This window comes from Saccostrea cucullata, unplaced genomic scaffold (genome assembly GCF_032062105.1).
Source record: "Saccostrea cucullata isolate Sc308-1 unplaced genomic scaffold, CSIRO_AGI_Scuc_v1 ctg4199, whole genome shotgun sequence".
Classification (NCBI taxonomy): domain Eukaryota; kingdom Metazoa; phylum Mollusca; class Bivalvia; order Ostreida; family Ostreidae; genus Saccostrea; species Saccostrea cuccullata.
Window position 1 is genome coordinate 1 of NW_026931552.1, and position 27,285 is coordinate 27,285.

At 32.3% G+C, this 27,285-nt stretch overlaps 1 protein-coding gene across 1 annotated transcript; it reads left to right on the forward strand.

Moving 5' to 3' along the window:
- The first annotated feature begins 1,704 nt into the window (after positions 1–1,704).
- LOC134232955 (uncharacterized) lies at positions 1,705–17,795 on the forward strand. The gene is made up of 8 exons (XM_062714949.1): positions 1,705–1,791; positions 1,903–1,935; positions 2,220–2,299; positions 5,033–5,104; positions 5,429–5,552; positions 6,051–6,145; positions 9,209–9,277; positions 17,682–17,795. Exons 1-8 carry the CDS (start codon positions 1,767–1,769, stop codon positions 17,793–17,795), a joined length of 612 nt encoding a protein of 203 aa, XP_062570933.1. The 5' UTR covers positions 1,705–1,766.
- Positions 17,796–27,285: the final 9,490 nt, after the last annotated feature.

Sequence of the window (27,285 nt, forward strand, 5' to 3'; positions counted from 1 at the left end):
ATCCTATTGAGGGGGTGGGGGGTGGGGTGGGGTTGGATCCAATATATTTTTTTAAAACACTACCACTTACTCTTCTTTTTTACTACACGGTAACATGCCTGTTGAAAGCAGGGGGGGGGGAAACTAACCCAATTTCACATTGTTCAATGCCTATATTATGTCTATCTTTGCAAAAAAAGGGGTAAGCATTCCTACCCCCCCCCCTCCCCTCTCCCGTTTCCAACGCGCATGAATTATATCACAGTTGTGAAAACCAAGTCATAAATATGTGTTTTTATGCTGTTGAATTTTGAACCGGTTTCATGATCAAAATTCCACGACCCGGCTCAGTTTTCAACGGACTAGGGTCTAAATTCAACACCTTTTGTATCACTATTCAACGTTGAAAAATGACCTCCAGGTCAATTTTCAACCCGGGTCAAAATTCAACGTTACAACGGGTCTGACAAAGAAAATGCTGACCAGTAACGATTGCTAATTCTAATCTAAGACAAATTAGTTTAATTATGATAAACGTTTATGATATTGGAAACATTGTAGGAATCAAGGTCGTTCAATTGACAACACAACACCGTCAACTTTTTCACATACATATTTGTAATTTTAAAGGAAATTCTTGCTATGAAAGATTCGAGAACATGAACATAGCTTATGAATATAAAACATATATAATAAACTTGGCAAAGTATCTCTGGAACTGTTGGTAAATAAACATTTAACATCATGACTTTTGCTATTATTTAATCAAATAATTATAAAAATTCTGTGTTGTTAATGAAAGATTGAAAATATATAATGAAATGCTTTTTGACACAGGGTCAATCAATTATTAATCAATCATAGATGCACCAATGAATATTTTAAAAAAGTTTTTTATTATGAATTTCAAATTTTAAAGGTGATTATGGTATACATGCACGTAGCGAGAGTTACGCTATGAATGGATGTCTCCTATCGTGACAAAAAAGACGATTTCCATCTTGATTATAACTGCCCAGCTAAATATACAGTGGCATATCTAATGTATATTGAATTGGTTTTTCTAAATAGACCACGTGAATTTTCCATGAAGTTTCTCAGGAATTTGAACATGACGGCTTTCAGCTCATCCATTTTAATGATAATTCACTTGAAAATTTTAATATTCTTATATTTTCAATTATTTTTCCCCAAGATTCTTTGCAAATTAGAATAAGATTATGTTCTCATGAGCAACCATAAGATGAATAGGAATAAATTTTCACTGTAATGTGATTGAGGAAAAAAATAGCGCAACTTTTTAAATGATCTTTGAATGACAAAAATATGTAGCAATTTATCAGGCTATCGCACTTCATGTAATACGCAGGCGTGAATCAACGTAGCTCATGTCCTCTTGAATTTCTCAAAGAAAAAATGATTCATCTCCTTAACAATTATATTTATTATTGAATTTTTTTCCCTTTGATGAAAGAGAGCTATATAGTATTTAAATAATATTTCTCGTTAAATTTCAAAATATTTTTTTTTTTTAACTGCTCATAGACAACGCTGTTTGACATTTGTATACATTAATTTTTAAACTAAGTTTTAGAATATATTCTGCTGTCAAGCAATGTCAATTAACAGAAAAAATATCTACAAGACTTATAGTATTGGAATCTCATATACGTAAAAGTGCAATAAAGATCGTCATAGAGATATGTTATCAGCTGTTAAGGTCCACATTGTTCTAGTCAGAGTCATTAGTCCTGCACATTATCAGTAAAGGTGTTTCACAGTGTAAAATGTTTGTGTCTAACGTATTTTTAGGTACGTATAATTGTTTCAGAAATAATGGAATTTCCTTTCTTGTTAAAAATCACAGTTATTGTATTACTTCATGAAAAAGTACTATATCATGTACATTTCTTTTACTTCCAGTCATCTTTGTGATAATCAGAATCGACACTGTGGGTATGTCTTTTACAAATCAACCTCCCCCCACCCAAAATATAATAATGAATACTGCTGATACTTTCAGATACAGTTGTTCATGTTCAATGTCAATGTACTACGTGTACAAAATATAATTACATGAACTTAGTTGGTATGCCGAGGCAACAAAATATGCATTAAGAGTGTACTCTATTTCTAGCATTATTTTTTAGTGCAATGTTAACCTGATGTTGAATTGAAACAAGTGGCTATTCTGTAAATGTAGAGGAAATTGAAAGAATATATATTACTTTATCATTTAGATGCACTGCATTGTCTTAGTTGTACCGCTGTTGTCTCTCCGAGGCATTGCCATTCTATACAAAAATGTGATCAAGGAAAGGTAAAACAATTATTATTTTATTGTTAAATACAATGAAAGAATCCCTCTTAATAGCCATTGTTTGTACAGATGGATGATTTATTTAGACAATTAACCCTTTACTCTACAATCAGGGCCATTTTGTAGCATAAGTGGTTGTGTGATTATACTGGTGCCTATACAATGAAAAGGACACATGCTTTCTTATGTCTCCCCACCCCCCTCAAAAATAAATAAATGAGGAAAGACTCATTTGCACAACCAGTGCGTATTAAGGTCAAGGAAATCATGTATTTCTTGCTGGTTGGTGAGCAGGAGATACATTTATCTCTCCGCCACCCTCCCAGCGGTACCTGATTGCCTCAACTATTAATTGTTTGAAAGGTGCCGAGACGAAAAATCAAACTGGAAGCTCCAAATCATTGAAATAGCAGCCTTTATGGGTGTCTTCTACCTATTCCCACTTTTTAAGAATTTCAATTCCACCTATTCCCACTTGCAAAGAACAATAGATGTTTAGATAGTTAATTTGTTTTTACAGTAATTGACTAATTACACTCCTTCTTAGATTTATCTGTATTTTGTACATTTTAAGACAGAAAATAACGAATAAATTTAATGAAAAATATGAATTATTTCAATGAAAAATATGGATTTGAGAAAATAACAAAATAACGAATAAATTTAATGAAAAATATGAATTATTTCAATGAAAAATATGGATTTGAGAAAATAACAAAGAAAAAAAGCACTTTCATATCTTAATTCTAGAACATAAAATAAATAGATTTATCGGGGAAGGGGGGCATTGATATTATGAACATTGTAAAAAAGGATTTAATTCACTTATTTTTCTTTCAAATACTATAGTATTTGATTTATAAGTCAGATTTATAATTCTAAAAAGTGAATATACTGGTCCTCTATTCCAACAGGTATTCATTAATAATTGTGGATCATTGTTTACATAGTAATTATGTGTTTTCATAGTTAATTATTTGTTTACACAAAAATTCCACCTATTCCCACATGAAATCTTACCTTTTCCTACCTGATTTTCAAAAAGTGGGAATAGGTAGAATAAACCCCTTTATGGCTTTCATATTTTATCAAACATTCTTGAACGTTCTAAAAACATAATTGCCTCACTTATAAAAACAACATAAACCCGTGGGAAATCTAGCCATATCCGTAAAGTGACAATACGGCGCATCTCTTCAAAAAGAGACTTGTTAAAATTTTCCTGTAGGATTTGGAATTCTTTTCATACTCATAAATGTATACACTTTCAGAAAATTACAAATTTCATAAGTAAATAATTCTGATTATTTCATTAGAATTAATAATTATTTATAGTCCATAAATATATACATTGCAACGTGTTCGAGTTTCCACATTCCATGCTATCGAGCATGCGTATAGTTTTCATAAACAAAACAGCATGGTAATAGAGGGAAGCCCGGTAGGCCTGCTACATTGACAAAGTCGACCAAAACGAAGAACAAAATCAAAAATAGGGCTTGAAATTAAAAAGCAACTTTGCTGACAAAAATTTAGTTTGGAGATTAATATAATCATTGGATGAAGAAGAAACGGGATCTCGGCGACATTCACGTGGGGCTCGCGAAGGTTCTACCCTACGGTTTGTTGATACTTGCTATCATTTCTCGTATCTCCATGGCTTTAAGGACAGACGAGACGTTCCTTAATAATAGATAAATTTTTCTAAGAGTTTGTCATTGAAGTGTTGCTACTTAAACATGTTTACTCACAAAAAATTGAGGTACCTTACCAGGCATTTCTGCAAGATACCAGGGGTAGTTTTTCTTAAATAATCCTTTGGGGAAGAAAAATAATTTTCCAATTTCAAATGTTTAATTGTTTGGATTTTTTAAAAATGTCTAGAAACTGCTTTAGAAATCAGAATGTTATGAAAATTTTGAATATTTTTCATGCATTACGAAGATATACATAACAGATTTTGAGGAACGTCTCGTCTGACCTTAAAAGAAAAAAAAAATCAGTTTAAACTCAACGTTATACATATAAAATTTATTGCCATTTGAAGTGCAAATTGTATTTGAACTGCAGAAAGATATTTTGATTGACATTTTGCCGCAATGACGTATGATGAGGTGGATTTTCCTTTCCTGCACCCAAATTCACAAAACGTCAACGTTAACATTTGTACTTAATCATGTCAAATTTGTCTGAATGCAGACTAAAAAGTTAAGTATTATTAATTGACCGGAGAGTTAAGATATTTTGATTCTCAGAATTGATTTTACTTAATATTCCATGATAATTGTAAACCCTACATTGTATGCACGTGCCATTTTAGAATTCACGTAGTACAAGTAAACAGAGCTAAGTTGTACGACCCTTGATTTTCCGGCAGATTCTAATTACGCTAATTTTGTATGAGGAGGGAATATTTATTTTTTCTCAAATGCTTAATTAAACTTTTTACCTTATTCCTGAATGATATATTGGGTAAATTGGAATGAAAAAGCACACGATTTGCAGCCGTATTGCCGCTTTAAATGAAACTTTTGATCAAAAAGTCTAAATAAAAGTAGGGGTTTTGAGGTTGTGCATCCTCATTTCAATTTAATAAGCAAAAACCTTTATATTTTCATCGAATGACGAGATGATTTTAATATTAAACGTTCAATATAAAAATTATTATTTTTAAAGAAATATATGGAGATTATGTTTGATAAAATAAGATACAGAACTATTCATTTTTTGTAGGTGTGTTTTACCCAGAGGTATACAGGAATAAATGGAGAAGTTCTATATGACACAGGTTGTCACACCCCATCAGTAAGTAATTGATTGGAAAGTATATAGGGCGAACGTATTTCAGCTGAAAGCAAATGGTTATTTTAGAAATAGAACTAGTGAAAAAAGCATTTAAGCCCACTGAAGCTTCCCTGGTAACCAAATTCTTAAATGCAATACCTAATAAGTCAAAAAAAAAAATCGGTTAATTTTAGGCGAGAAAGCAGACACTATATTAAGCAAAACTTGTAGCTCATTCATTTTCTGAAAATAAAACTTCTTTTTTCGAAAAGATCATTGGAAAAAAATTCCTTGAATTTAACATGTCTACACATATGCTCAATTATTTTCATACAAATATCGTAGATCTGCTCTAAGCGGAAGTTACCTGGATTGTTAAAAAGCCACAACCCTGCCTATGCCCACACAGAACAGTGTATAGAATGCTGTACTACTGATGCTTGTAATCACAAAGGCTGTGGGGGATTAGGTATGTATAACACTTATTAAGCAAATAATATTAGCCATCTCAGTGTGAATTCATTATCAAAGAACGATTCTAGCTAGCAAACATGTACATGTATGCTCTGAAGTAAACACAGAGTACTTCAAAAACTCTCCTTATCTATTACTGAAGGAGATATCTTTAAAGTCTTTATATTCTTTTCTTAGATTTATATTATTTATAGAATTTTTAGATATCGATCGCTGTTTGTATTCTTCATTCTATACATAATAAAATAATGATACTTTGAAGACTTAGGGGTAACGTGCAGATGAAGGACAGTGCATTTATTTAGCAAATAATTCAACAGGTGTTTAACCGAATTGAAAAAGCCCACGAGCAGTACAATCCAAGAGTAAAGAATAAATTCCTACAATTACGATGCAATGTATATAATCAGTAAAACTATATTACTTCCGACTGTTTAATTCTTAATTCCAAATTTTTTATGATTCTTGTATAAGTTTGTTTTTCATTTTACAGATTACCCAAGTAAAAGAGGTCCCCTCTGTTTTAACTGTCCTCAATCGGTAGACCCTGCAGATTGTAGTTCTGTCACAGTTTGTGATGAAAACGAGGTAATTCAAGATAATAGTTTTTTTTCTGAAAAATATGCACGAGTTTAGGTTCCGTCAACCAAATTCAATTTTCAATACAAAAATAAAAAAATGATAATAATAATAAAAAAAAACCCAGAAAAAAACCCAAAATACTTTAACATGTACTGTATGGCAGGTTAAAATCGCGGTTGCAAAATATCGCGATTTGTTCAATTTTCAGTAAATCGCGGTCGTTTGAATTCGTGTGAAAGAAAAATTCATACATTCTTTAACAGTACTTGAAAACATTTTTCTTTACATGTAGGTATATATTGTGAAGATTAATATTTTCTGTCTCTATCTTACGAAAGTTTGTAGATGTCTATCGCGCACATCAGACAGAAAAGTCAAGTCTACATATTGTGTCGATTTCGAGTACGATGGATTAATAACGAATCACGGGAATTATCCCTATTTGAAGTCAAAACAATGTTACACATTCAATCTTTTTTTTTCCGAGGTCAAATCAGAGAACTTTTTTTCAAGTACTACGAAAGTGCCTTGATTAAAGGTAATGACTGAGTGATACTGGTGAAATTAAACAAGCATGTTTTAATAAATAATTACATCGCTCGTCTACTATATGGCAAAATTAATCGTTAGCTATAGAAATTAATTTTACAGCTAATAAGCTGTAAAAACATCAACAACTGCATGTTTGTAATCGATCCATATACCCGAATAATTATAAAGACAGTCTACATCTCGGATAATAAGTATAAAAGTTACTGCCTTTGTGTTTGTAGGGAAAGACAATTTGAAGTAAGTTTTAAGATTCTAATCACAGATAATAGTAAAATTTCATTTTTTCTTACAAATCTTTAATTTAAAGAATTATTCAATGTATGTTGATTTCGCGGAATTTATTTTTCCGCGAATAAAGCGATTACTTACTACGCGGGTAAATTTCCTGCTGTACAGTACTCAATTAAAAACAAGTAAGATTCAGATATAATATAACAATGCTTTCTCTCAATCAAAATAATATAAATTAGAAACTGAATTAAAAACTGCAAAGTCGATTTACAGTTACGTGCAAAAAGTATTCGGTCAAAAATGGCGGCGTGTTTACACTTTCAATGTATTAAAAAAATGACCTTGACCTCTTGATATCACATCACAGGAAGTAGATTTGTATAAATATAAACAATTTAGTCACATGATTAATCACGTGACAATATTTTCGTCTGCTGTTTACAAATTTAGAGCAAATATAGCAACAGTAAAAAAGATGGGTCGGAAAGGAAAAGAAATTGGGTCAGATGTGAAAAACATCATCGTGGAGTTAATGCAGAAAGGTTATTCTCGGAGAAAGATATTAAGTGAAATGTTACAGTTACCTAAATCAACTGTTATAGACGTTTGTCGAAAATTTTCTGACACGGGATCTGTTGAAAACAAACCCAGAAGCGGCCGACCTCCAAAAATCGGCCCGTGCTATCGGAAGTTAGAGAGGATTGTGAAAACAAATCGTAAATGTTCACTTTCTGATATAACATTACAGCATAATTTGCACAAACATAACTACAGGAGAAGTGTTTCTAAGAAGAAACTGGTTTTTAACATGATTAAAGAAGTGAATCGTAAGAAGCTGCTTGCTTGGTGTCGGGGGAAAAGACGATGGACAGTAGAGGACTGGAAGCATGTGATTTTTTCAGGTGAGAGTAAAACTATATTGGGTAATGATGAAAGAATTAGGATTTGGAGAAAAAATGATGAAGGATGGAGGCCGGACCTTGTTCAGCAGAGGACTTCTCAAGCGAAATACGAAGTTATGATATTGGTGTGCATCTGCAGGGAGGGTGTTGGAACTATGACGCCATTAGAAGGAAATATCAATGCTGCTTAATACCAGGATATAATAGAGAAAAACCTATGGCCTGTTCTGGCAAGACATTTCCCTCAAAATGTATTTTCAGGATGACAACGCAGCCGTCCACCGAGCCAGGTCAACTCAAGAGTATGTAGCTAGAAATCGAATTAACTGTTTAAGCTGGCCTGCTCAGTCACCAGACTTGAATATAATAATGTTTGGTTTACGCATAAAAAGAAAACTTCAGTCAAGCACTGCTGCAATAAAAACGAGAGACAATTTGATCGAGGAAATTCGGGGCATATGGACAAGTATCACGCCTGCTTACATTAAAAACTTGTATGGCTCCATTCCAAAGCGGATTCTAAATGTAATCAGACTCAAAGGACACCTTATGAAGTATTAATATTTAATCGCAAGTAATTGATTTTTTTAATTTTCAAAGCAGTTTTCATTGAAATTTTAGCTTGTAGATTTTTCATACTACCGTTGTCAGTGTAAACACGCCGCCATTTTGACCGAATACTTATTGCACGAGTCTGTAGTACACTATATCATGGAGATAGTGTTATAAGCTTGCTGTGTATTTTTAAATTTGAAAGGTATAGTACATGATTGTATAAACTTTTCCATTAATCCTTTATATCATCACATAAAGTTCCATAATTCAGTGTACATATTGAGTATAAACTCAACTACACAAGCTGATGAATAAGCAGTACAAGTACTCTTTTGTTAGTATAATCCGGTTCCCCTCAGAAATTGAAAATGCATTATAATCCCCAAAATTAATGAAGCAGAAAACCACATTCTTGATCTTTATCTCAGCAAAGAAATACCACATACCAAAAATTAGCTCTGTTCACCTTAAAGCAAAATGCAAAAATTTCAAAAACCTTTAAAACTGAAATTGTCGTGATTCCGTCAAAATTCACTGAAGCAAAAATGAAATGCAAACGTGATCAATTTTTTATCAACCTCTACTTATATATAAAAAACAGCTCAAAATCCTCAAATGTATAGAAAAAAGTGCAAAAACAACCAAACAGGATAGATTACAAAACAGACAAATGGAAAGACGAGAAAAAAAGTTTTTTTTCTACGATTCCAACAGCAAGGAACTAAAATGCTAACCATAGTTTTGTAAAGAAATTGGTTTTGATAAAATCAATTTATAACAGAGAACCTAAACAAAAATGAAACCATTATACCGTAATTATTTAAAACAGATTTGTCATCTACGCGAGGAAGTTGAATTTGGTGATTCCATTTTTGTACAATCCTGTTCACAAAAACATGTAAGTATAACAAATTTATATATACAACGCTTAATTGAATTAACTTTTAAAAAAATTAATATCATATTTTGATACCTGATTTAAAGACTTTGATGCCAAATGATATAGTAACAATTCAATAAATTGTTGTTCTTTGTCATTTAATTACATTTTCTGCAAGCTTTCTGCATTGCTAGGTTAACTATAATTCACAATGGGCCATAAATCAAGAGTGTTCCAAGGAATACATTGTCGCCTGCTTTTAGCTTCTAAAAGATATAACTAAATCTAACAGTGTTCAGCCATTTTATGCTACTAGCATACACAGTCTTTCGTACAAAAGAAACAACATGATAGTGATCATAAATGCACTAAAACATCAACACATACATGTACATGTAGTATAAGACTGCCGGAGCCTGTGAATAAAACAAATGATTTCCAACCCTTATATGAATAATTAAGTTGCAATTATTATAGATAATAATTTATCATTTTACACGTGTTATCAATATGTGTTTTAGAGTCTTTACACCAATTATCCTGCTACATAATGTGTTGTAGGATCCCGATCCAGATGTATTTTCATAATATCTAAATATCAGTTTGTGTGGTTACAGAATATCACACAGTTTAAAAGAACAGCATTATGAGTTAATAAACATGTATAAATGTTTAAAATGTATCAACATCCGCCTCTCAAAATTCAAACGGTTAAATTAGATTGCCCGAGGTATTCTTTGTAAAGTAGGTCATAGGTCAATGTCAAGTGAATTGTAACGCTGGTATTTTCCATAATGTCTTATGACAATCAATACACATGCTCAATTTCATAGAATAACCCCTTAAATGTATTACTATGCGGTATATTGCACATTTAACTTCTTTGTAAAGTAGATGAAGGACAACATCAATGTTCACGAGGTCGGTAGCCATGGCAATTTACAAATGTGATAGTGCCATTCAATAGATATGCAAAATATGAAGTCCATATCTCTTACAGTTATCAGATTGAAGGTGTGACAGACGGAAAAATGGGCAAACAGACAGACTCCGGGTAAAGTGGTTGCTTAGTGCCACTCTGCTCCGCAGGCGACACAAAAATAAAAACCTATATCCAACAAAAGAAATATTTACTTTCCACAGGTGTATACATGTCAAATCTACAAATCATTTCTCCTGGTGGTGGGACATAACTCCAATAGAGGATCATGATATTTGGAAGATTTTAAAGGTAGTACATGTACTACTACCTTAAAAAAACTTCCAAATATCATGGTCTACTACAGTTACTTGACTTTTACGAGGAACGCTGACTTTACAGTTGACGGCTAAGTTTTGCATTAATAAAATGTACGGAAGCTCTTGTACCATATAAATATCTTAATGCATACATAAGTTGTTCTTGAAATATTTTATTTGCAAATATATTTCTTAGATGAACCCATTAAAGAGAAGATATGTTCAATTCTGTGTGAATGTTATTTGAGGGTCAGAGATCATAGCGCGACCGAATCACAGAGCGAGGTGATAATTTGTCTACGGTGCAACTTCTTTTGGAACATTCCATAGTTAATATAACGATGAAAAACATAAAATGAAAAAAAATGGATATTTTTCAATCATAAGATGTTCATTGAATCTTCTTTTGATGTGAATAAGGTTTTGAATGCATTCATTGGCCTAAAACCACACATACCTTTTAAACCCGAAATTCATTTGGAGATATGTAAACTAAAACAAGCGATACCACCGTTTTTGTCTTCAAATATTGTAAGAATTTATGAAATAAATTATTTTAAGAAGCAATCATTGTTGTTTCACTATATACAGAGATTTTCTGAACTGGACCTCTAAACATGAATGTTAACATTCAAATGTTGGGGCGATGTAAACTAACTTTGACCAAACAGCTTCTAGGTCATTGCGCGCCACAACATAGCATTACCGTGACCTGTTCGTGTAATAAATGCAATTTTACTCGAAATTTATTCGTTTCGAATGCAATAAAAGTAATAATAAACAACAATGTTAAAAAGTGCACTGGGAAATGAACTTTGTTGGTATGTGATCAAATTTACAGAAAATCTCAGGATTTGATCACGTGACACTACTGGCTTTTAAAACCCCTGTCCGTATGAAAATCCACTGTCTTTCTCTGTATCCTACAGCATTTTCACAGTAATATACGGTATATCTACAGTATGCTACGGTATGCTAGCTCTGTATATACAGTAAATCTCTGTATGCCACTGTATGTATTCCCAGCATGCCACAGTTACATACAGTAGGCCCCGATACGCCTACAGTATGCCACTGTATGGCTACTGTTTCCTACAGACAACTACGGTAAACCCCAGTATATGCCCCAGTACGCCCCTGTATATGTCCATTGAAGCAAAAAGAAGAAGTTTACACACTCCCAGAGCACTGTACGGTTACCTAAGATGTGGGATTATCAATGTAGTACACAGAGTTACTTACATAAGAAATTTTTGAACACTATTTTAAACACATAGTAGTATTTTTTTTTTTAATTGTTAGGAAACTTATTGTGTTCTTTTATAACTCTGAAATAACTATGAAAAATTATTAAATCATTGCTTCAGAGAATATTTATCTATCAATTTTTAGATTAATTGTTTAATTATTCTTTTAATTGATTTATTAGTTAATTAATTAATTTATTTATTTTGCGAACACCTATTTAATCTATAAAATACTTGGAGTGACTTTGTAACTTTTGTTAAGAAAAACAAAACACAGCCCGAGTAATTCTTTTTTTTTTTTTAACTTATTGATGTTCTTTAAAAAAAATCTAATTGATTGCATGTAGTCAATCATTGCAAAAAAAAATTCTTATTTCTAAATTGAATATACAAACTGAATTATAAATTGTATAGCCGAAAGTTGGGATTTATTTGGCAAATTTTATGTAAACAATATTACGCTAAAATGTGGTTCAAAGTCTTTTTGAAGCATATTTAAACTTCTTTTAATTATTTTACTTCCGTGTTAGTAATCAAAATAACCGTCTCATTATGCACAATCTTAACCCGTCAATAGCTTTTTTGAAACTTTTATTTTGTTTTGTATGACAAAAATCGGTTCTAATTCAAAGAGAAACTGTTATTTCAAGCAGCTGTAGAGTGGACACGGTCGCTCTCTGTCACAAAATAAACAAGTTATAGTGATCAGTGAACAAAACAATAGGTGTCATTACTGTATACCCCGTGTCACTGGTAAACAATCAATGGCTTTGAAGTTCTTTCATAATCGTGTTAGGGTTTTGAAAACCGATTTTTTTTTTTCAATCAAATCAAACTAAAAATATGAAATTGCAATTGAAAAATAAAAATTGTGCATAATCTGACGATTATTTTGATATCCATCATGGACGTAAAATAACTGAAATTCGCTTTAATATGCTTAAAAAATACTTTGTAACATAGTTTAGGATAAAAATATTTTTACTAAAAACCCCTAAAAATCTTATTTTTGGGATATAAATAATTGATTATTTTGTTGTATTGTCAATTTAAAAAATAAAATTAAAGAGTTTGACATTTTTATGGTGATAAATTAATTATCTATTTTATTTATTTATTTACCATTTATTTATTTTTTCTAACACCTGTTTAATCCATAAAATACTTGGCATAGCTTTTTTGTATCTATTGGGAAAAAAAATTACACACACACACCTACAAAACAAGAGTAATGCTGCATTTAAAAAAATTAGTTTTTTAAATCAATTCAATAATTAATTTTAAATGGTTAGTGAATAAATAAATAAAACTGATTAAAAGCACGTATTTAATCATTGTAAAAAGAACAATATATTTATCTATTTAATTTTAAAATTGACGAAACAAACAAATTAATTAATTATAATCCCGAAAATTGGATCTATTTGGCTTATTTAATGTAAACAAGTTTCCACTAAAATGTCTCTCAAAGTATTTTTGAAGCACATTTATACTACTTTTAATTATTTTACTTCCGTGTTGGATATCAAAATAATCGTCTCATTATGCACAATCTTAACCCGTCAATAGCTTTTTTGATACTTTTATTTTATTTTGTTAGAAAAAAATCGGTCCTCTCACAAAGAGAAAATGTTATTTCAAACAGCCTCAGAGTGGACAGGGTCGCTCTCTGCCACAAAATAAACAAGGTATAGTGGTCAGTGAAAAAGACAATCAGTATCATTACTGTGTACCCCGAGTCACTTGTAAACAATCAATGGCTTTGAAGTTCTTTCATAATCGTGTTAGGGTTTTGAAAACCGATTTTTTTTTCAATCAAATCAAACTAAAAATATAAAATTGCAATTGACAAATAAAAATTGTGCATAATCTGACGATTATTTTGATATCCATCATGGACGTAAAATAATTGAAATTCACTTATATATGCTTAAAAAATACTTTGTATCATGGTTTAGGATAAAAATATTTATACTAAAAACCCTTAAAAATCTTATTTTTAGGGATATAAATAATTGATTATTTTGTTGTATTGTCAATTTAAAAAATATAATTAAAGAGTGTGACATTTTTATGGTGATAAATAAATTATCTATTTTATTTATTTATTTACCATTTATTTATTTTCCTAACACCTGTTTAATCCATAAAATACTTGGAAATGGCTTTTTTGTATCTTTTGGGAAAAAAATTACATACACACACCTACAAAACAAGAGTTATGCTGCATTTAAAAAAAAAATACTTTTTAAATCAATTCAATAATTGATTTTAAATTGTTAGTGAATAAATAAATAAAACTGATTAAAAGCACGTATTTAATCATTGTAAAAAGAACAATTTATTTATATCTATTTAATTTTAAAATTGACGAAACAAACAAATTAATTAATTATAATCCCGAAAATTGGATCTATTTGGCTTATTTAATGTAAACAAGTTTCCACTAAAATGTCTCTCAAAGTATTTTTGAATCATATTAAATCTATTTTTAATTATTTTACTTCCGTATTGGATATCAAAATAATCGTCTCATTATGCACAATCTTAACCCGTCAATAGCTTTTTTGATACTTTTATTTTATTTTGTTAGAAAAAAATCGGTCCTCTCACAAAGAGAAAATGTTATTTCAAACAGCCTCAGAGTGGACAGGGTCGCTCTCTGCCACAAAATAAACAAGGTATAGTGGTCAGTGAAAAAGACAATCAGTATCATTACTGTGTACCCCGAGTCACTTGTAAACAATCAATGGCTTTGAAGTTCTTTCATAATCGTGTTAGGGTTTTGAAAACCGATTTTTTTTCTTCAATCAAATCAAACTAAAAATATAAAATTGCAATTGACAAATAAAAATTGTGCATAATCTGACGATTATTTTGATATCCATCATGGACGTAAAATAATTGATATTTGTTTTAATATGCTTAAAAATTACTTTGTAGCATATTTTAGGAGAAATAATTTTCATTTAAAAATAAAACTACAAAAACCAATTTTTTTTGTGTGTGTGTGTGTGGGGGGGGGGGGGGGTTATATAATTGATCACTTTGTTGTCTTGTCAATTACAAAAATAAATAATTTATTTATTTATTTTGTTTATTTATGTATTTGTAGATACGAGGGTTGATCCAAAAGTTCGTGGAATTTCTTCATAATTTATTTATTTTTAAGTGGAATTGGTTGAAAATTACAAATGAAAATATAGACACTTGATGAATATTTTAAATTGAAAAACATTTTAAATATCTTTGATAGTAACTCTATGGCAGTTGCCATAGAAAAGGTTGTTTGGAAATGCGGGGGAGACATTAACGTGTTTATTATTGTTTAAATTCTTAATACGTAAAATGAGAATTAAACCGCCCTATGTGTTATATATAAATCCAAAATTATGTCATTATTACGATTGCTTGATCTTTTATAAACCTTTGTGTGAGAGTTTTAGCTGATTTTTACTGGATATTTAGTTAATTAAGTTGGATGATTTATTGTTCATCTTTAAGTAGTTGGACTACGTCAAATTTCGGTCAAGTCATACGTTTTGTATAAATCCCGGGATCACTCTATCTTAAACGCGTATATTATTGACATAGGCTTGGGAAAAATGCATTTAGCTACTGGTTTCCTAGTGGCATAAGAAATTTAGAAAAATAGAACTTCCATGGACGTTGATTAAAGGCGTGGTCCACTTTTTGGAGGCTCTGTTTTAAGTGCGTATCCCCCTAGACAAATTAAAAGCGTTAATGGACGTTGCCGGTTGCCGTGCTGTCCTTGACATTGTTACTGAAATTGGAACATCATATGGAAAGATGGTTAGTATTTTGAAATTTGAGCGAAAAATGAAGATAAGTTGGTGCAAGAGGATAATTATGCTTTTCTTGAGAAAAAAAATGGAGAAAAGGGCGGTATTTTGTAGAAATATGTAGTCAAATTGGACATTAGGGCTAGATGCTTCTATAACGCGACGTGGCATATACAGCTTTACGTTACGTCGAAGTCTCCCCCGGGTTTCACAACATTCCATTTTCAGAAAGCTCGTGTGACCTTATTGGTAATTGGAAAGTGATGAAATTTTCCAATATTGTTGCATTACGACTCTATATTATGAATATGCCTGTTGTTTGCTTTCATCTAATCACTATAAAATTTTACGAAGAAATTCCACGAACTTTTGGATCAACCCTCGTAAATTGATAAACAGAATAAATGAATAAGATAATTAATTAGTTCATTGATCAATTTTGTATTTTTAAAGTCATTTATTTTATTTAATTTTAACTTACCACTTCACCTTGTTTATTTTGTGCCGTGTCTACTATGCAGCTTTGCATTTGTCAAGAAATAGATTGATTTGTTTTTACAATGATTAATTTTATGCCGTTAATTAATTATATTTATTTTTTCAAAGAAACTATATTTATTTTAAAAACTAATATTTTCCAAAATGCAGCATTACCCCGGCCGTGCTTTTTTTTTTTTTTTTCAAAAGTTACAAAGTCACTCCAAGTATTTTATAGATTAAATAGGTGTTTGCAAAATAAATAAATTAATTAATTAACTAATAAATCAATTCAAAGAATAATTAGATAATTAATTTTAAAAATTAATAGATAGATATTCATTGAAGAAATGATTTATTAATTTTTCATAGTTATTATAGAGTTATTATAAAAAAACACAATAAGTTTCCTAACTAATTAAAAAAAAATACTACTAAGTGTTTAAAAGAGTGTTCAAAAATTTCTTAGGTAAGTAACTCTGTGTACTAAATTGATAATCCCACATCTTAGGTAACCGTACAGTGCTCTGGGAGTGTGTAAACTTCTTCCTTTTGCTTCAAAGAACATAAACAGGGGCGTACTGGGGCATATACTGGGGTTTACCGTAGTTGTCTGTAGGAAACAGTAGCCATACAGTGGCATACTGTAGGCGTATCGGGGCCTACTGTATGTAACTGTGGCATGCTGGGAATACATACAGTGGCATACAGAGATTTACTGTATATACAGAGCTAGCATACCGTAGCATACTGTAGATATACCGTAGATTACTGTGAAAATGCTGTAGGATACAGAGAAAGACAGTGGATTTTCATACGGACAGGGGTTTTAAAAGCCAGTAGTGTGACCAACTAAAAGTTCATTTATCAACTCTTCAACATTGTTGTTCATTTCTTAAGAAAACGACAACCAACCTACCCTCAATTCCCGGCGTTCACCTGCCAGTGCCCGTAACACCATATCTATGATGACCACTAGAAAGGTTTTCTTATGTACATGTGTTATCAATTCTGTATCTCCGTACATTATACACGTTTAAATGTCCAAGTAATCCGTGAACTGTAGAAGTAGTTGCTTCTCCTAAAAGTCCATTCGTAGATTTCAGAATACTCAAATAAAGGAAATAGGGATAACCATCATGGATTTAAACAACAGTGACCTCTATTCACTTATATTGTGTTGTGTTTGATTACATTTCCTGGGGGTAAATGCCATGTACTTTATAGAAATAATCAATTAAAGAAGCTTAATATTAACACCTTTAAAAAGTATTTTTTCTCAATGTCCAAAAACATTTTGAGAGGGTCGTTAATGAAGCAGCACTCTCTGTTAGTGTTAATACATTTCAAAACAAGGCCCCTATTTACAGGTTGGTCACAAAAGTCAATTGAAATTCAAAATAAGAATATATGTGTATTACGAAATATTAGGATACAAATCTATTGCAGTAGACTAAGAGCAGGGCAAAAGTGAACAAGACACTAAGCTTCTTTTCATTATTATGCAAATCCCAATCCTAATCCGCTAATCAAATGAGGTGAATAAGTAAAAATATATAAACCTTTCCAGGCATATACAAGAGTTGAAAGTAGTGAATATTTCCCAAATATTTAGCTTAATGATTGATGTAAATGTTATTTATTTCATTCCTTTAGATTTGTGACAGTGGTAGTCCAAACATTTTCGGAAAGAGAACAACTGAACGTTGTCTGAGATGTTGCAATTCAGATCTATGTAACCTAGAATGTATGCCTTATGATTATTGCTGACTTTAATTCATATTTCTTTGGAAAGATTTTATCGACGATTGCTCTTTATGAATTTGCAAATGATTATCAATGTACCAGTAAATCTCACTGTGATTACAATGATTAATTTTATGCCGTTAATTAATTATATTTATTTTTTCAAAGAAACTATATTTATTTTAAAAACTAATATTTTCCAAAATGCAGCATTACCCCGGCCGTGCTTTTTTTTTTTTTTTCAAAAGTTACAAAGTCACTCCAAGTATTTTATAGATTAAATAGGTGTTTGCAAAATAAATAAATTAATTAATTAACTAATAAATCAATTCAAAGAATAATTAGATAATTAATTTTAAAAATTAATAGATAGATATTCATTGAAGAAATGATTTATTAATTTTTCATAGTTATTATAGAGTTATTATAAAAAAACACAATAAGTTTCCTAACTAATTAAAAAAAAATACTACTAAGTGTTTAAAAGAGTGTTCAAAAATTTCTTAGGTAAGTAACTCTGTGTACTAAATTGATAATCCCACATCTTAGGTAACCGTACAGTGCTCTGGGAGTGTGTAAACTTCTTCCTTTTGCTTCAAAGAACATAAACAGGGGCGTACTGGGGCATATACTGGGGTTTACCGTAGTTGTCTGTAGGAAACAGTAGCCATACAGTGGCATACTGTAGGCGTATCGGGGCCTACTGTATGTAACTGTGGCATGCTGGGAATACATACAGTGGCATACAGAGATTTACTGTATATACAGAGCTAGCATACCGTAGCATACTGTAGATATACCGTAGATTACTGTGAAAATGCTGTAGGATACAGAGAAAGACAGTGGATTTTCATACGGACAGGGGTTTTAAAAGCCAGTAGTGTGACCAACTAAAAGTTCATTTATCAACTCTTCAACATTGTTGTTCATTTCTTAAGAAAACGACAACCAACCTACCCTCAATTCCCGGCCTTCACCTGCCAGTGCCCGTAACACCATATCTATGATGACCACTAGAAAGGTTTTCTTATGTACATGTGTTATCAATTCTGTATCTCCGTACATTATACACGTTTAAATGTCCAAGTAATCCGTGAACTGTAGAAGTAGTTGCTTCTCCTAAAAGTCCATTCGTAGATTTCAGAATACTCAAATAAAGGAAATAGGGATAACCATCATGGATTTAAACAACAGTGACCTCTATTCACTTATATTGTGTTGTGTTTGATTACATTTCCTGGGGGTAAATGCCATGTACTTTATAGAAATAATCAATTAAAGAAGCTTAATATTAACACCTTTAAAAAGTATTTTTTCTCAATGTCCAAAAACATTTTGAGAGGGTCGTTAATGAAGCAGCACTCTCTGTTAGTGTTAATACATTTCAAAACAAGGCCCCTATTTACAGGTTGGTCACAAAAGTCAATTGAAATTCAAAATAAGAATATATGTGTATTACGAAATATTAGGATACAAATCTATTGCAGTAGACTAAGAGCAGGGCAAAAGTGAACAAGACACTAAGCTTCTTTTCATTATTATGCAAATCCCAATCCTAATCCGCTAATCAAATGAGGTGAATAAGTAAAAATATATAAACCTTTCCAGGCATATACAAGAGTTGAAAGTAGTGAATATTTCCCAAATATTTAGCTTAATGATTGATGTAAATGTTATTTATTTCATTCCTTTAGATTTGTGACAGTGGTAGTCCAAACATTTTCGGAAAGAGAACAACTGAACGTTGTCTGAGATGTTGCAATTCAGATCTATGTAACCTAGAATGTATGCCTTATGATTATTGCTGACTTTAATTCATATTTCTTTGGAAAGATTTTATCGACGATTGCTCTTTATGAATTTGCAAATGATTATCAATGTACCAGTAAATCTCACTGTGATTACAATGATTAATTTTATGCCGTTAATTAATTATATTTATTTTTTCAAAGAAACTATATTTATTTTAAAAACTAATATTTTCCAAAATGCAGCATTACCCCGGCCGTGCTTTTTTTTTTTTTTTTCAAAAGTTACAAAGTCACTCCAAGTATTTTATAGATTAAATAGGTGTTTGCAAAATAAATAAATTAATTAATTAACTAATAAATCAATTCAAAGAATAATTAGATAATTAATTTTAAAAATTAATAGATAGATATTCATTGAAGAAATGATTTATTAATTTTTCATAGTTATTATAGAGTTATTATAAAAAAACACAATAAGTTTCCTAACTAATTAAAAAAAAATACTACTAAGTGTTTAAAAGAGTGTTCAAAAATTTCTTAGGTAAGTAACTCTGTGTACTAAATTGATAATCCCACATCTTAGGTAACCGTACAGTGCTCTGGGAGTGTGTAAACTTCTTCCTTTTGCTTCAAAGAACATAAACAGGGGCGTACTGGGGCATATACTGGGGTTTACCGTAGTTGTCTGTAGGAAACAGTAGCCATACAGTGGCATACTGTAGGCGTATCGGGGCCTACTGTATGTAACTGTGGCATGCTGGGAATACATACAGTGGCATACAGAGATTTACTGTATATACAGAGCTAGCATACCGTAGCATACTGTAGATATACCGTAGATTACTGTGAAAATGCTGTAGGATACAGAGAAAGACAGTGGATTTTCATACGGACAGGGGTTTTAAAAGCCAGTAGTGTGACCAACTAAAAGTTCATTTATCAACTCTTCAACATTGTTGTTCATTTCTTAAGAAAACGACAACCAACCTACCCTCAATTCCCGGCCTTCACCTGCCAGTGCCCGTAACACCATATCTATGATGACCACTAGAAAGGTTTTCTTATGTACATGTGTTATCAATTCTGTATCTCCGTACATTATACACGTTTAAATGTCCAAGTAATCCGTGAACTGTAGAAGTAGTTGCTTCTCCTAAAAGTCCATTCGTAGATTTCAGAATACTCAAATAAAGGAAATAGGGATAACCATCATGGATTTAAACAACAGTGACCTCTATTCACTTATATTGTGTTGTGTTTGATTACATTTCCTGGGGGTAAATGCCATGTACTTTATAGAAATAATCAATTAAAGAAGCTTAATATTAACACCTTTAAAAAGTATTTTTTCTCAATGTCCAAAAACATTTTGAGAGGGTCGTTAATGAAGCAGCACTCTCTGTTAGTGTTAATACATTTCAAAACAAGGCCCCTATTTACAGGTTGGTCACAAAAGTCAATTGAAATTCAAAATAAGAATATATGTGTATTACGAAATATTAGGATACAAATCTATTGCAGTAGACTAAGAGCAGGGCAAAAGTGAACAAGACACTAAGCTTCTTTTCATTATTATGCAAATCCCAATCCTAATCCGCTAATCAAATGAGGTGAATAAGTAAAAATATATAAACCTTTCCAGGCATATACAAGAGTTGAAAGTAGTGAATATTTCCCAAATATTTAGCTTAATGATTGATGTAAATGTTATTTATTTCATTCCTTTAGATTTGTGACAGTGGTAGTCCAAACATTTTCGGAAAGAGAACAACTGAACGTTGTCTGAGATGTTGCAATTCAGATCTATGTAACCTAGAATGTATGCCTTATGATTATTGCTGACTTTAATTCATATTTCTTTGGAAAGATTTTATCGACGATTGCTCTTTATGAATTTGCAAATGATTATCAATGTACCAGTAAATCTCACTGTGATTACAATGATTAATTTTATGCCGTTAATTAATTATACTATATTTATTTTAAAAACTAATATTTTCCAACGCACTTTTCACTTAAAGAAAGTTCTATATTTAGATATTCATTGAAGAAATGATTTATTAATTTTTCATAGTTAACGTCCGTCCGTCCGTCCGTCCGTCCGTCCGTCCGTCTGTCACACTTTTCTTCCCTGAACTCCTCTTACATTTTACACAGTAGCCTAATCATCTTTTGGGAGATGGTTGGTGGTGTCATGTAGATGTGCAGTAAGGTTTCGGAATTTTGATTTTGCCCCGGGGGGTCAAATGACCTCTATTCACTTATATTGGGTGTTTGATTACAAAAATGACGTTTTTTATGCAAAAAGCCCCGTCTTCCCTGAACTCCTCTTACATTTTACACAGTAGGCTAATCATCTTTTGGGAGATGGTTGGTGGTGTCCTGTAGATGTGCAGTAAGGTTTTGGAAATTTGATTTTGCCCCAGGGGGTCAAATGGGGGTCGAAAAATGACGTTTTTTATGCAAAAAGCCCCGTCTTCCCTGAACTCCTCTTACATTTTACACAGTAGCCTAATCATCTTTTGGGAGATGGTTGGTGGTGTCATGTAGATGTGCAGTAAGGTTTCGGAATTTTGATTTTGCCTTGGGGAGTCAAATGGGGGTCGAAAAATGATGTTTTTTATGCAAAAAGCCCCGTCTTCCCTGAACTCCTCTTACATTTTACACAGTAGGCTAATCATCTTTTGGGAGATGGTTGGTGTTGTCATGTAGATGTGCAATAAGGTTTCGGAATTTTGATTTTGCCCCGGGGGGTCAAATGGGGGTCGAAAAATGACGTTTTTTATGCAAAAAGCCCCGTCTTCCCTGAACTCCTCTTACATTTTACACAGTAGCCTAATCATCTTTTGGGAGATGGTTGGTGGTGTCATGTAGATGTGCAGTAAGGTTTCAGAATTTTGATTTTGCCCCGGGGGGGTCAAATGGGGGTCGAAAAATGACGTTTTTTATGCAAAAAGCCCCGTCTTCCCTGAACTCCTCTTACATTTTACACAGTAGCCTAATCATCTTTTGGGAGATGGTTGATGGTGTTATGTAGATGTGCAGTAAGGTTTCGGAATTTTGATTTTGCCCCAGGGGGTCAAATGGGGGTCGAAAAATGATGTTTTTTATGCAAAAAGCCCCGTCTTCCCTGAACTCCTCTTACATTTTACACAGTAGGCTAATCATCTTTTGGGAGATGGTTGGTGGTGTCCTGTAGATGTGCAGTAAGGTTTCGGAATTTTGATTTTGCCCCAGGGGGTCAAATGGGGGTCGAAAAATGATGTTTTTTATGCAAAAAGCCCCGTCTTCCCTGAACTCCTCTTACATTTTACACAGTAGCCTAATCATCTTTTGGGAGATGGTTGGTGGTGTCCTGTAGATGTGCAGTAAAGTTTCAGAATTTTGATTTTGCCCCAGGGGGTCAAATGGGGGTCGAAAAATGATGTTTTTTATGCAAAAAGCCCTGTCTTCCCTGAACTCCTCTTACATTTTACACAGTAGCCTAATCATCTTTTGGGAGATGGTTGGTGGTGTCCTGTAGATGTGCAGTAAGGTTTCGGAATTTTGATTTTGCCCCGGGGGGTCAAATGGGGGTCGAAAAATGATGTTTTTTATGCAAAAAGCCCCGTCTTCCCTGAACTCCTCTTACATTTTACACAGTAGGCTAATCATCTTTTGGGAGATGGTTGGTGGTGTCATGTAGATGTGCAGCAATGTTTCGGAATTTTGATTTTTGCCCAGGGGGTCAAAAGGGGGTCGAAAAATGACGTTTTTTATGCAAAAAGCCCTGTTTTCCCTGAACTCCTCTTACATTTTACACAGTAGCCTAATCATCTTTTGGGAGATGGTTGGTGGTGTCGTAGATGTACAGTAAGGTTTTGGAATGTTGAATTTGCCCCGGGGGGACTAATGGTGTCGAAAAATGATATTTTAAAAAGTGAGGTCAAGGTCAAAGGAAAATTCAAGGTCAAAATAAGTTGACGTATTAATAGCTCTTAGCAGTATGTATCAGCATATGAGGTTTGATAAATATATCTTGAATTGTTTATTCAAAACTGGTCTAAACATTAATTTTAGAAAAGTGATATCAAGGTCACAGGAAAAGTCAAGGTAAAAAAGAGTGAAGCATCGTAAAGCTTACATCAGTATGTATCATCATGTGAAGTTTCATTACACAACTTGAATGGTTTCTTTAAAATAAAGCTAAACACTAATTTAAAGAAAAGTTAAGTGAAGGTCAAAGGAAAAGTCAAAGTCAAAAAATATTGCTGCAGTTGGATATCTACATCAGTATGCATCAACATATGAACTTTGATAAAAATATCTAGAAAGTTTCTTTGAGCCCGATGGAAAGACAGATGGAAGAGTGGAGGGCGGACATGACAAAAACTATACATGTATTCCTAATCATGGTGTGGCATAAAAAACTTGAATCTACATTATATGAGCATGTTCCATCTATCAAGATTATACAAGCAAATTCAAAGAATTGTGGTCCTCTGCTTTCTGTGTTTTACTGAATGAGATACCATAATTTATGGCAGATTGTGTGTCAAATATGCACCCCTATCATATATCAATTTTTGAAAATTGGGTCAAAGGGGAAAAATCATAGCATGCTCTGAAACATTTTGTTGCCGGTAATGTACATGTCAAATATGAAAGTCCTATCTCTTTTGAATCAAAAGTTATATATACAATATAATATTTTTGAAAAGTAGGTTAAACTTCTAGGTCAAGGTCACAGAGTCAAAAGTCATGATATATTTAGAAAAGTCTTTTCACATGTAATAAACATGTATAATCTGAATGCCCTTTCTTTTCTCTTTCAAAATGATCAATTTAAAATGTTATTTTTTGGAAAGTAGGTAAAACTTTAAGGTCAAGGTCTCACTTGGGTTAAAAAATCATAGTATATTTAGAAAGTTTTGTGGTAATGTGCATGTGAAATATGAAAGCACTATCTCTTATCATTCAAAAGTTATGACCAAGGTTAAATTTATTGTGACAGATGCACATACTAGCTGTCAATAAGATGGACAGACTGACAGACAAATGAGATTTAGTGTCCCCTCCCTTTCCCCAAAATGGGGGACAAGAATGCCCTTGCTGTTCTTGAGAAGAAGATTTATGATGGAAAAAATCCCCTGCATATTTCTTAACGCAAATCAATATTGTGTTTTTATGTCATTTTGTTTGTTGTTAAACATCCCTCTCAGGAATTTTTCACTCATATGGAGACACCACCATTTGAAAAATAATGAGGACAAGTTAGATTTGAGGTCAACATTCATTTTAGGAGTTTTCAACCATTAAGACGTAAAGAAATATTAACTCGATCCTTCCCCTCACCCCTTCCCAGACCCCTGTTTGTTCATGTATGCAAAAAAAAAAAATGTTTATACAAATAGTTTAATGTGGTCCATCTCTGAATGATTCTCATTCCTAATTCTAGGAAGATATGTTGACACAAATTCATGAATAAAATGTCAAGTAATCTTATCATTGATGCACTTTTATTTAATTTAAGGCAGTCATATTGTGAACATTTCCAGCTCATTAGGAGAGTGAGGATGACCTCTAGGGGTTCATAACCTTTATACCATTAAATTTACATAACATAATAACACAAGAAACAATATTATGTATAGTCAAATGGAAAAAGTTTCCTACTACATTGTATTTAGGAGTCACATGATCATTTGTCATTACAGGGACAGGGAAGTGGATTGGGAGATCCCCTCAACACCCCCCCCCCCTTCCCCCGGAATTTGCAGGACTATAATATATACTGGAGGAAATAAAAATGACTTTGGGTGCCCTAAGTGTCCCTCCACCCTAGAAAACAGACCAAACCATAACTTCTTTTTTTTCTTGCTTCTCAGGAAATTCTGGTCTGGAATCCCTCCCAGAAAAAAAATTCTGGATCTTGTAACTGAATGTAACGTTGATAACGGGGGATAACTCTTCAGAATGTGAAATTCGTCTATTGTAGCATCGGATGACCTTTGATCCTTTAAACTTTAACCTAACCGTTTGCATTTCAGACTATTTTACCCAAATCTATACCAAAACTTGTACTTACCGATTGTTATTATTTAAGCCCTGTCATCTTCATGAAATATAATCCAGTTAAAACACAAAATGAAATAATTCCTACCGACATATATGCAATGATGCACACTAGTATCCTACTGCACGTGCAGTGAAATCTAAAATGATAATGCCAATGGTAAAACTAGTACTTAAGTTGGGTACGTGACGCAAGCCAAATGTGATGCAGGTGTTTAGATACATGTATAGTGCAAGAACAAATTGAAAATTATCATTTACAAAAGATGTTTTATTTTAGCTTTGCAATCTAGGCCTATTTGCAAAAACAGACAAATAAGGTGTGTTTGTGTGTGTGTGTGTTGATGGGAGACGGGTGGGGGTTGACCATTAAATTGATTGTGTATATGGCAGCTTTCAAGAAGTTTCTGCCTAATCAAATATAAATAAACTTTGCACATATTGAAAAATTCATCAAAAACGCTTTACACTAATTTGAATAATATATTATTTGTTGTTAATCTATATGAGAAAATAGATTTAAAAAGTTCCAATTATGTGCCAAAAATCCTCCCCCCCCCCCCCTTTATCAAACCTAATTTACATCATTAATTAAATTCTGTAGTTTAATTTCCGACTGGTAATGAATTAAGAATATGAAATACCTATAAAATGGAGGCCCATGGGTCACATGGTCACTAGCTGCAGATCTGTAGCGTTATGGTTTTATATATTAGTATTTGACTGCAGATCCTGTAATGCAAAAAAGGTGCAATTTACGGCGCAATATGTTTTGCGCACTTCTGGGGAGAATTTCTCCACTTTCCAGCATCGGTCAATTTACTACCTATCAATTCCTAATTTTAGGCACATTATTTAATCAATCTGTATATTTTATCCATCTCCCAACCCTTTATAGTCGTCTCTACTCGAGATAAACTCAATTAAAATTATTTGTTAGATTGCTGAAAATTCACATCAAGCGAGTTTATTGCCTGTAGAGATTACTATAAATGGCTGGGAGGTGGACAAAATATACATATTGGCCAGAGAATGTGTCCAAAATTAGGGAGTGAAAGGTAGTTGATTGACTAATGCTAGAAAGTGGAGAAATTCTGCCCAAAAGTGCTAAAAAAAATATTGCGCGTAAATTGCACCTTTTTTGCATATGGGGATCTGTAGCGTTATGATCAAAGACAAATATATAAAACCAGATCTGCAGCTACATGGTCACCTGAGCATATTATGCTCAATTTGATGAATACATGTATTATGTAAATTATTGAATTATATTGAACGCATTCCAAAATCAAAACAGAAAATCTTTTTTTCTGTTTTAAGCATATTGCCCTTAGGTATTGACAAAACTCAACAAATAACACAGTTTACAAGATATTTATTGGTGCGAATATTAAAAGTTTAAAGAACACAAACCATCGTTTACATAGCTAGATTTTACGGAGTAAATTTCCTCCCAAAACCTATCACTGAAACAGTTTTCACTACCACATTACAATTTGAAAAAGGCAAAAATCTACAGAGTAAATTTCCTCTCAAAAATGACACTATACAGTTAACATACAATAGTCAATTTAAAAGCGATTGTCCATGATATAAAAAGATTTTACGGAGTAAATTTCCTCCCGAAAATTATCACTGATACAGTATTCACTACAAACAATTACAAATTGAAAATAGCAAAAATCTAGAGAGTAAATTTCCTCTCTAAA